Here is a 12,245-nt window from a genome sequence, read left to right as displayed (position 1 = left end):
GAACCTTCGCATGCAAAGCAGGTGCTCTGCCAAGGTTTCTGAAACGCAGGCGTGCAGCCATATTTCTCCTAGTCCAAGCGAAGAGAATCTAGAGGCTGGGCTGTATTTAAAGCAGGGGCAGCCAACCTGTGGCCCTCCGGATGTGGTTGGGCTCCAACTCCCATCCTCCCTGACCCTTTGCCCATCCTGGCTGGGGCTGATGGGAGGTGCGAGTCCAGTGACATGTGGACAGCCGCAGGTTAGCCAGCCCTGATCTACAGGAACAGGGCACAGGCAATTAATTCACCGTGCAGCACCCACTCCAGTGAATCCCAATTAACCAGGGGCGGTACTTATTCTCTGGTATCTGTCCTCGCTTTGCCTTTGGGGAATGCTTTGTTGTTGTTTTTTTTAAAAAAAAATGTTCATGGGGAAGCAGTGGCATTGTCATTCTCCAGAGTTCAGCTCCCTCCCCAGATTCATAGAGGGGTCAGTCGTCTGTTCTGAGTGGGGTTGCACTCACTCTAAAGGAGCAGGTACATAGCTTGGGGGTACTCCTGGATACCCCTTTGTCGCTGGAGGCCCACCTGACCTCTGTGGCTGGGAGTGCCTTTTACCAGCTTCGGCCATATCTGGATCAGGATAACACGGCCACAGTAGTCCATGCATCAGTAACGTCCAGGCTAGATTACTGCAGTGGGCGCTATGCTGGGCTGCTCTTACTCTGGTCTGGAAGCTCCAGCTGGTACCGAATAGAGCAGCTAGACTGTTGCTGGGGGCAAACTGCTGACAGCATGCAACCCCTCTGCACTGGCTGCCTATATGCTATCAGGCCAGGTTCAAGGCTCTTTTATTAACATGCAAAGCCCTGAACAACTTGGAGGAGTGCTCTTAGTTGTCCCCGATGTTGCAGAGACTCGACTGACCTCAGCCAGAAGTCGGGCATTGAGTGTCTCCGGTCCCATGCTGTGGAACACTCTTCCAGCAGAAATTCAGCAGGCATCCTTGCTTTTGAGTTTCAGGTCTCTTGAAAGCTTTTTTCCGCCAATAGGCCTTTGCAGCTGTTTAATTTTTAAGCAGAACTACGGCCCTGCCTTCGGGGGGGGGTAGAATAGTAGAGTTGGAAGGGGCCTATAAGGCCATCAAGTCCAACCCCCTGCGCAATGCAGGAATCCAAATCAAAGCATTCCCAACAGATGGCTGTCCAGCTGCCTTGAATGCCTCCAGTGTCGGAGAAACCACTACCTCTCTAGGTCATTGGTTCCATTGTCGCATGGCATTATCGTATGGGTGCACAAGCGGCACCTTGCTCTGAGAAGGGAGGCATCAAAAGCAGGGCTCTGTTTTCATTTGTGAGATGTTGGAAGGGACCGCTCCTGCGGTTACAGGAGTGTACAGGCAAGGATTGCTGGAAACAGGAAGCAACAACCAGGATGAATCCAAAGAGTTACTAAAAAGAAATCCAACAAATGACTCAGAGGCACGGTGGATGGCAAAACAACATTCCAAAACCTCCGAAGCCACGTGACTGCTGCGGAAACATCATTTGCAAGGAGGGAAGGACGCCATCCTCATAGGCACCTCTGGAATGTCGCTTGGCCATTCTCTCAGCGCGGCCCTTCAATTGCCTCCGACAACAGAGCTCACTATCATATCCTCGCTGCTTCCTTTCCTAGCAACGAGAAACACAGTTTCTTTCTGGAGGAAAAATCCGGGGGAAGCGGGAGAGAGAGGGAGAGAAAGGCAATTCTACTCCAAGTCACCAACCTTTTCACACCTCCTGCCTTCAAACAGGCAGGTGAAAACCTCCGCACTATAATCTTCCGCCGCATTTCTACAAGTGCTGCTGAAAGGCAGAGGAGCTGGCTAGGCAGGTTTTGGCATGGTCAGTTGGCAACCCTGCCTGAGCCACAGACAACCTGTTCTGTACACTCTTAGACGCTGTGAAAACCTGTCATTGCAAACCAGAACAAACTCATCACCTGAACAGGACTCTACAAATGCACCTTCAACGCTTCACTTCAAGGGGCAGCGATATCTGCCATCGGTAATGAATAGTAAAACAGGCTATTACCCCATCAGTGGATGAGGCCCTCTTGGTCAGCCCCCTACAGGATGAAGAATGAGATGTGGGGGCCTGGGAAAGGGCCTTTTCAATGGTGGCTCCTCGCACGTGGAACTCCCCCCCCAAAACAGGTGCCTCTCTGGCTCAATCTATTTATAATTTTAGGCAGTTGATTATGACACACCTTTCTCAGTGGACATTTGGAGGAGATTTGTCAGAGCAAATATATTGGTTGCTGCTGCTGCTATTAACAACAGCTGCCTAGTAGTTGTTTGTCATGCTGTGCTTTTATTTTCAAGGATTGTGCCATTTTATGGATTTCACGTCTTATTTTTATCATGCCTTTTTTGTTGTAAACCTCTCTGTGGCTTGTGTAAAGGGCACGACGTAAATAACCTAAATAAACAAATAGTTGCAGGATCAGGGCTTACGGGAGTGTCAGAAAAAAAGGGTTAAACATGGATGGGGTCTACCGTGATTGCGCTGAAAAAGCCAGGATGGCTGGGTTCACTGGATGTGCAGCCATAGCTTGGCTGTGGTGCACCTTCTCTGCATGCAGGAGGTCTCAAGTTCAACCCTCAGCTTCTCCAGGGAGGGCTGGGAAAGAACCCCCATCTGAGACCTTGGAGAACTATTGCCAGTTAGCAAATGTCCACAACACCTAGCCGCTGTACTCCATGCTCTGGTAACTTCCAGACTAGATTACTGCAATGCGCTCTACATGGGGCGGCCCTTAAAGACGACTCAGAAACTTCAACAGGTCCAAAGTGCAGCAGCCAGATCAATGGCTCGGGCTCCATTGAAATCTCATTTGGCCCCTGTTTTAAAACAGTTGTACTGGCTGCCAATGCGTTTCTGGGTCCAACTCAAGGGGTTCACATTTGCGTTTAAAGCCCTAAACAACTCAGGCCTTCAAATATTCGAGAGACCGCCTCCTTCCCTACAGACCCTCTTGGGTGTTCGGATCAGCAGAGGGGGCCCCTTTGGTAGTTTCACCACCCCCAGCAACTTTGGGGATGGCCCAGGTGAAGGTTTTCTCTGTGATGGCTCCGAAGTTGTGGGATTCCCTCCCCACAATGGCACGCCTGGCACCTTCACTGTACAGCTTTTGGCATATGCTGAAGAAACACCTCTTCACTCTCAACTTGGACACTTGAGAAAGAGAGAGATTTTAGGACCCTTTCTAGTTGCGAGTGCAACTTGTTTTAAGCTGTTCTTCATATGTATTTTATATAATTATATTTTGTAAGTTCATGAATCGTATAACAAGATCTATCCTTCTCACAGACGAAGGCAGTACATTTTTCATGTCGGTACAAGTCAATTCCGACTTATGGCAACCCTATGAATAGGGTTTTCATGAAGCTGAGAGGCAGTGACTGGCCCAAGGTCACCCAGTGAGCTTCATGGCTGTGTGGGGATTCGAACCCTGGTCTCCCAAGTTGTAGTCCAACACCTTAACCACTACACCACACTCAAAACTTAAAAAAAAGTTGGCCAGTTCCTAACAATCCATGAACCATTCCTCCCTCTCCCTCTGACAGAGAAAAACCCAAACCTCAGAACAGAAGGGTACATGTCTAAAACAGCCCCCCTTCACATAATCTGGTTTCAAACTCCAAAAACAAGCTCTGGGACAAAAAAAGCCTATTTTGAATGTGAGAATTGTTGTCCCGCCCTTCCTCTACGGAGTTCAGGGCCTCATACATGGCTCTCCGGACCACCACCTGCACCCCACACTCACAACAACCCTGTGAGGCAGGTGAAGCTGAGAGACAGTGAATGGCCCAAGCTCCTCCAACGAGCATCATGGCCGAGTGAGGATTTGAACCCAGATCTCTCTAGTCCTAGCGCATTTCTTAAAGCCACTGGACCACACTGGATCCAAGAATAAATCCTACGATCCTAATAAAAGCTTGCAAGCTATATCACAGAGACGAGGGGAACTAGGAAGGAGAGAGATTTATGTATTTATTTGCCTGCTCCTTCAGGAGATTTTAATATAAAGCTGGTGCTCTGAAGCTTAGTCTTCAATAGGGATGGAGGAGAAATTCGATTCAGTTCACATTTAAAGCCAGATGTATCAAATTCGCACTTTCTGAAACACGAAAACCGAGACACAGCCATCCTTTAAAATTCATATTTCTCTGAATTTTGTGATCCCTCCAACCAGCCAATGTTCACCAAAAATTGCACATATGAAGGGAAAGTGTGCATAAAAATGAATACCTTTGTGAAAATAACATAAATAATGCATTACATTGGGAGAAACTGCTTGCACACAACTGCACACAACAGTGTGTTTATTAGGAGAAATTGGCACTAAACTGTTGAAGGATTTTCATGACGATTTTTTAAAAAGAAATTTGCAGATTGCTGCAGGAATGTGGAGAATTTAAGGTTGGACAAATGAAACACTGAGAGAACCAAAGCTGGCAGATCTTTCCATCCCTTCTCTCCAATGACAACTAAAAGTCAACAAACAAGGCACCTACTACTAACCAGGCATCAGGAAATGGGCACACGCATACCTTGGTCACATCCCACCAAGCAGGTTTAGCTGATGACTTAGCTGCCAAACATAAGGATATGACCAAGGCAGAAACTGCAGTTTAGCTCTGACACACGCCGAAATCCGTCGCTTCGTGGATGTCCCCACCTCTGGCTCCGTTTCCTCCTCTGCAACTGGGGCGGTGCCTAATTCCCAAAGCTACTGCATTATTCATGAGCCCAACATGCTTTAAAGAGCAGCTTGCACTAATTGCCACCTGTCCCAAGACACAAACTGGATTTTTCACCTGGTGACCTGATTCACACACAAGCGCGCACACACTGCTAACACCTGTCTGGAATGCTGAGTCACCGATTCCAAATTAGAGGCGGACAGGGTGGGGTGGGATGAGGGGAAACACATTTTATACAAATATAGTACAGGCACAATAATTAACCTCAGCAAATATTTTCATTACCGTGGGCTGCTGCATTTCCATATGCAAGGTTAGCAACGCAGAACTTGTACACAAGTTACATTTCAATTTCACCGGCATGCTCTTGCATAGCACACCGGCTACAAGGTTCTAGTCCTCATTTTGGACAATGCCACACATCATGCCCCGTAACTTATAAGCCGTTACGGGTGCCCCATAACTTATGAGCAGCACATCCACCGTGAGGAACCCTGCATATTACAGAGGATCCTGGTTTAGTATTTTTAGGGTATGGGTTCAGGTCACATGCAGCACTAGGTAAACCTGTTAGTCCTCACTGTTACAATATAATGAAAAAGAACACACCTTGAATACTCTGGAAGTAGCATATTAGAAGGGGAAATCAGAAGTGTTGGACAACACATATGTAATGTATGCTTATCCATCATTACTGATGTTATTGAGGAACCCTGCTAAACTTGAGAACAGGATTTTAGTCAGAAGTCACCTCAGAGGTCATCTAGTCCAGCCCTCTGCTCGATGAAGGAATGTGGCAACTACCAGCATCCCCGACAGATGGCCATCCAGCTTCTGCTTAAATACCTCCAGCCATTGGACAGGCCTGCTTCATCTTCCGCGGGGCAGCCCTCCAGATACCTGTAGACAGCCATCATGCCTCCCCTTAAACCTTTTTTTCTCCAGGTGACCCATACACTGCTCTTTCAACAGTTCCTCATAAGGCTTTGTTTCCAAGCTTAGAACATAGCTTGGAAAGCCTGATCGCTTGTCCCCTCTGAGACGGGTTAAGCGAGGTTACTTCCTGTGTGATTACTATTATTATTAGCAATTCCAACAGCAACCTGTGCTCAACAGCCTGACCAACAACTGGGCCATAAGAAGCCTTGGAACTACAAAATGAGCCCGGCTGGATCAGGCCAGTGGCCCATCTAGTCCACCGTCCGGTTCCCACAGCGGCCAACCAGCTGCCGCAACGGACAACCTGCAAGCAGGACCTGAGCGCAACAGCAACTCTCCCTTCTGCCGGTTTCCAAAAACTGGTATTCAGATGCAAGACTTCAAGCTTTAAAGAGCCAGAAGCCAAACTGACATGGAACCATGCAAAACAATGCATTGTTAGGGCTGAAGATGCCACCAAATCCGCAAGGTGGCTGAGCTTTGCCCAGGGTTTTGTTTACATAGGCATTTCCTAGCTTTCCTTGAAAATGGCGGCCGTCCGCTCCCCTCCCCATCAAAAGACCCTTCACACCCTCCTTATCCCTCCAATCACCAGCGCGGGATCTCTTCCCTGAACAGGCACCAACAAATGGATGCGAGTGACCAGGATGGGATCACAAGTAAGGCTCTCGTTTGTGTTTTCCCATTCGAAAGTGAAAGGCAGCGATTTCTGCACCGTATGCAGATTTATCCAGTAGGGATATACACCATGCGGCTTTCCCCTAGTCCTCCCCCAGAAGGAAAACTTCCTCCCCCTTCCCTCCCCGCCCCGCCCCCGTCGCTCTCAACGGTCATTTCCCACACTAATGGTGTGGCGCTGGCCTGCACATTGCTTTTCAACGGTTGGTTTTCATTGAAATGCAATATTCTCTTCTTTACAGCTGCTTACAGAAACCATCTACACTGACTGGCAGCAGCTGTCCAGGATTTCAGGCAAGGGTCTTTCCCAGCCTACCTAGAGGTGCCACCGGAGGTTGAACCTGGGGCCTCCAGCATGCAAAGCTGGACTAGAAGGCAAACTGTAGGGATGGAAAGATCTGTCAGTTCTGGTGCTCTCCGTCCCTCATTTTTCCAGTCTGAAATTCGGTTCTCTACATTTCTGTAGCAATTTCTTATATATATATATTTTAAAAATCCTTACTATCTTAGTGTGGATTTTTCCTCATGAAAGCATTTTTTGTAGGCCATTTGCACTAATGTACTTTGCAAGCAATTTCTCCTAATGCATTTCCTATGTTATTTATACCAATGCATTCATTTTTATGCACCGTTTCCCTCCAATATATACATTTTGTAAGCATTGCTTGGCTAGAAAACTGCGTCGCAAAATTCAGAGAGGTGCAAATTTCAAAGGGTGCTCGTGTGTTTCGGTCCTCATATGGTTTTGGACAGCGTGAAGTCGACAGATTCACCTTTAAATGTGACCTGAATTGAATTTCTCCCCCGTTCCTGCTTGCAGGCTTGCCATAGTCCTCGGACGCCAGCTTAGTCCAAGTCAGCTCATTGATCCATCTCACTCAGTACTGCCTACACTGGCTGGCAGCAGCTCCTCTCCCAGCCCTCCCTGAAGATGCCATTGGGGACTGAAGCAGAGACCATCGATGGGCAAAGCAGATGTTCTATCACCCAGCTGTGGGCCTTCCCAACATCTCACTGGCCACTGCGAGAACCGGAGGCTGGCCTAGATGGGCCTGTCGTCTGGCGATCCAGCTGGACACCCCGCAGGTATACTCGGGGCCACTGCCCCGGAACATGGAAGCTCCACTTTCGCATCACATGGGTAGAGTTGGTCCAATCCCCTTTTAAAGCCACTGAGGCCCGTAGCCGCTGCCACCCCACCCTGCGGCAGTTCAGCCCAGTCCCATCCAAGGCCAGCAGGGAACACGCGTTCAATTACAAACACAGTAAGCAGCCTCTTAAAGCTGCCCGCAGTAGCACTTAAAAGGGGAGGGAACGCAGCTCAGCGGTAGCGGGCCGGCTGTGCGTGCACAAAGGCCCAGGCTCGATTCCAAGCACCTCCAGTTAAGAGACTCAAGGAGTAGCCGATGTCGAGAGCCTTCTCTCCCAGAGACCCTAGAGAGCTGCTGAAGGTCAGAGTCGAAAATGAAGCACTAACCAAAAAAGCACTAACTAGCAGTATGAGGTTATGAAGATTTGAAAGGAACCAGTATTTTTCTCCATTTTCTATTTTTCTTCTATTTTCTCATCCATTGACAATGGAAACGGACTGCCTTCAAGTCGATTCCGACCTATGGCGACCCTATGAATAAGGTTTTCATGGTAAGCAGTATTCACAGGGGGTTTACCACTGCCTCCGTCTGAGGCTGAGAGGCAGTGACTGGCTCAAGGTCACCCAGTGAGCTTCATGGCTGTGTGGGGATTCGAACCCTGGTCTCCCAGGCCATAGTCCAACACCTTAACCACTACACCATACTTGTTTAGAAACTACCTCGCTCCTAATGAAATCCAATATGCTCAGCTGCACAAAGACTTATTTCACACTGCACAGTTTGTCATGACACTGCACCAGATGTGTCCAGATGCACGTTAGAATCAACCCTGCATGACTGCCTCCCATGAATCCTGGAGACTGTAGTTGTTAAAGGTGCTAGGAATTGTAGCTCTGTGAGGGGTAAACTACAGTTCCCAGGATTCTTTTGGGGGAAGTACTGTCTTTTAAATGTATGGTGCATACGCAGGGCCCCCCCCCTTCAAACCCCTCTGCTCAGCCCTGAATGGCCTCAGGCAAGTTACTAGTCTCAGTTTAAGCTACCTTAAAAGGGTCGTTATGATGATTAACTATTGTTCTGAGGTCCTTGGAGGAAAGGCAAAATTCAAATGCACCCAACAATTATTTCAGTTTACAGGGAAAACTCAACCTACTTTTGCCCAGTTCCCCCTTACGACAGACTTGCAAGGTAGGAAAATATTATAGATGGAGCCCAGAGGACTAGCAGCACAGCTGTATTCTGTCTATCAAACTGGTTCCAAACAGAGGAACTGAACATTGAGCAATGACACTTTGCAAAACAGGAACTGTGCTCTTTTTTGTTGGAAATGCAGCATTTTCAAAGCGCGCCGCATTTCAAGGGAACACAGCTCATTTTTGCTGCCAGCTCCCTTTCGGCATGCTTTTCCTTCCAGGCAAAGCAACAAGAACAAAAAATCATAGCCCATTTTCCCACCTACAAGGAAAAACTCTCCTACAAATCTCTCCATGTGCTGCTGTAAAGAGCCGCATGAAAACAGAAGGCAAGACTGCCCTCTTGTCATTTTTTGGGAAATCCAGGAAAGGGGGGGGGAATGCACATACCCACACAACGCACACACACTGACCTGCTCCTGCGGGTTTACACACACATAAACAGCTGTCTCCAGATTTTGTTCTCTCGAGATTTTGCAGACTAGACTGACTTGAGATTTCAGCCTGTGTTATATTTTGTGGTATTATTCACTGATACTGTTGTAGTTCTTTTTATTACGATTATGTTCTGAATCGTTTTTATCATATTATTTTGTTCTTGCTATGGAAGCCGCTTTGAGGTCACCTGGTGATGAACAGCAGCAAATATACTAAATAAATAAATAAATAATAAGCAATATTTCCAAACAAATTGGAAAACGCACATAATCCGACCTAATCCCTTTTCAAAAGTGTCGCTCCTTTTCCATATAACAGCTGCATTCAGACAGACACCTCACACTTCCCTCTCTTGTACACACACACACAGACACACACACACATACTCCAGTTGAGGATCTTGGCTGTGCCAGCACAGAGGGGTTCTTTTGAGAGACCCAGCAGAGCCGGGGGAAGCCAGCATCTCTTCTCTAAGCGAGGATACACAAATGACTTATTTCATCGCAAAAATCAACTGCCGGGGGGGGGGGAGAGGAAGAGCAAGAAAGGGCAACTTATCTTCATTTATTGGGAGGCGCAATTAAAGACAACGCAGAAAAACAATACCGCAAGCCTTCACACAAGGGGCGTTTCGTCAATCACATGGCAGAGCCCAAGGCATTTATTCATTCATTTTCAAATCTAAAGCACTGCAATTCAGCCATCATAAATACGGGATAAATCATCAATTCAGCCCTGGGGAGGAGAGCAGGTTTGGCTAGCCTGGGCATCTTTCAACCCGGGGGGGGGGGAGAGAGAGAGAAGCCTAGCTCTGGAACCATCTCCAGCTGACCTGCCTGGTCCTGGAGAAAGCCTTGCCATTCTCACATGCACCAAAGCAAAGAGGAAGGCAGCCGCAGGCTACAATGGATTCCTTCTCGCTTTGCCAGGCATGTCCCCCCCGCTCCCCTTCGCGGATGAGACATGGGGACCCAGGACATCAATCCATGCCCTGCCACCAAATCCAAGAGAATCCCTGGTGGGTGGTTTTTTCCTCCAAGGTGCCCAACAGCAATACACACAGCCCGGCTGCCTGCCCCCCCCACACTCCGCCGGGCCAGGAAGGGATGCTCAGCCTTTTGTATGCACATCCCCATCTCCAAGCCAGAGAGCTGCTTCCCCCACACACACACACACACCCAGAGGACAGCTAAACAGCATGCGGCAGAGGAGAGCGCACGCATGGAACCAGGGCGAGCGGATGGCTGGGGCGGGATGGCGAGGAGGATGGCGAGAGGGGGGGAGAGAATGCACGAATAGGGGGAATGGAGGAGGAGGGCGTGATAAAAATCAGGAAGACGGGGAAGAGAGGAGTGGGGGCAGGACGGAAATGGAGCGAGAGAGACCGAGGGCGAGGGAAATGAAAGGAAGACGATCAAAATCGGAGAAGAAATGGGGGGGGGGCAGAGAAGGGCAGACCGGAAAGTGCAAATAGGGAATAAAGAAGAGAAGATTGAAGAGAGGGACGGAGTGAATGAACGCGTGAAAAAGAAGACGGGGGAAGTGCAGAGTTGGGGGCAGGAGAAGCCCAGGCTTACCCACCCCCGCTTCCCGGAGCGCGCGCGCGCGTCCTCCCGAGTCGCGCCTCACCTGCCACGGTGTACCTGTCCAGGTAATTGAGGACGTTGCCGACGCTGAGGATGGCGGCGGCGGCCACGCGGGCTCTGCCCAGGCTGGGGGGCGCGGCGCCCGCGGCCGCCCCTGCCTTCTCCGCCGCCGCGCCGTCGCCGCTGCTCTTGGCCCCGCCAGTGCCGCCGCCGCCGGGTGCCTGGACAGCCCCGGAGAGGGTCTGCACCTCGGCGCCCCGGCCGCCGCCACAGCAGCCCCGCTCCTCCTCGCCGCCGCCGCCGCCGTCGTCCTCATCCTCGTCGTCGCCGGCCCCGCCAGCCGTGGCGGCCGAGACGCGGAGCCGCCGCCCGCTGCAGCCGCCGCCGGACGCGCCGTCGCTCTCCAGGCACATCATGAGCCGCCGCCGCGCTGGCCGACGAGGCGCACCTGCTGCCTGCGCTCCGCGGCAGCGACAGCAGCGCCGCAGCTTCGGCCGGCCTCGCCGCCGGATTGGCTGCCCGCCTCCGCCGGCTCCGCGGCGCCCCGCCCTCGCGCCGCCCCAGCCAGCTCTCCGGCAAGCCAGGGACCGAGGCGGGCGGGCGAGGCCGGCCCTGCGCCCAGCAGACGCTCCTTGACTGGAAAGGGCCGCCTGCCGGTGGACGGGCGCTGGCAAACTAAGAAGAGCAGGGGCCCGTCCTGATAGCCACAGCAGTGCCCTCTGCCCCACCCCTTGTTGTTGCTGCTGGCTAGGTTGGGAATGAGGCCCTTGTTCTTGCCTTCCCCCGCGACAGCAGACGCCCCTAGGAGCCAATCAGCATGAAAGGGGAGAGTGTTGGCTGCTGAAAAGAGTCTTCTCAGGGGCTGACTCACCTCCTTTCACTCTGACTGGCTCCAGTCAGCAGGAAAGGGCAAGGAAGCAAGTTAGAAGACTCTTCTCAGTGGCTAACACAGCCCCCTTTCTTGCTGATTGGTTCGTAGGACGCTGGAGTCATAGGGACCCTGCTTCCAAAAAAGTAAAGAATCTAAGACCTCTCTGAGACCCTGGACGATTACACCACTGCCGGGGTTGCAGAGGAGTCATAGACCCATTACTTTTTTGGGAGCAGGGTCCCTTTGTGTGAGCTATTCAGCATGAAAAGGGAGGGTGTTAGCCATTGAGAAGAGTCCTTGTCCTTTTGTGCTGATTGGAACCAATCAGAATGAAAAGGGGTGAGTTAGCCACTGAGAAGTTTCTTCTCAGTACCTAACGCACAGCCTCCCCTTCCATGCTGATTGGCGGCTAGGGAGGTCTGTTGTAGTGGAGTGTGCCAAGGTAGACCAGGGAAAGTGGAGAAGGGTGTGTGGCTGTGAGGGGCTGTGGTGTGACTTTCATAAAGGGACCCTGCAGTTTGCCACTATATTGCTGCCCACAACATATGCCCCTAGGAGCCAATCAGCATGAAAGGGGAGTCTTCTCAGTGGCTGGCTCACCTCCTTTCACTCTGACTGGCTCTAATCAGCAGGAAAGGACAAGGAAGCATGTTAGAAGACTCTTCTCAGTAGCTAACACACTTCGCTTTCATGATGATTTGGCCTGTAGGATGCTGGAGAC

The 12,245-nt window shown here is 50.5% G+C and overlaps 1 protein-coding gene across 1 annotated transcript in view; it reads right to left on the bottom strand.

Annotated features, from left to right (window-relative positions):
* The window catches only part of LOC133374121 (sphingosine-1-phosphate transporter SPNS2-like), a 131,254-nt gene extending 120,129 nt beyond the window's left edge, over positions 1-11,125 (bottom strand). The window contains exon 1 of the mRNA XM_061604595.1: positions 10,697-11,125. Coding sequence (XP_061460579.1) covers positions 10,697-11,069 — 373 coding nt within the window. The 5' untranslated portion in view covers positions 11,070-11,125. The remainder of the gene's footprint in view (positions 1-10,696) is intronic.
* Positions 11,126-12,245: the final 1,120 nt, after the last annotated feature.

The sequence above is a fragment of the Rhineura floridana genome, chromosome 21 (assembly GCF_030035675.1).
Source record: "Rhineura floridana isolate rRhiFlo1 chromosome 21, rRhiFlo1.hap2, whole genome shotgun sequence".
Lineage (NCBI taxonomy): Eukaryota > Metazoa > Chordata > Lepidosauria > Squamata > Rhineuridae > Rhineura > Rhineura floridana.
Note: the sequence above shows the minus strand (reverse complement) of the source record. Positions and strands in the feature narration are given on the sequence as shown.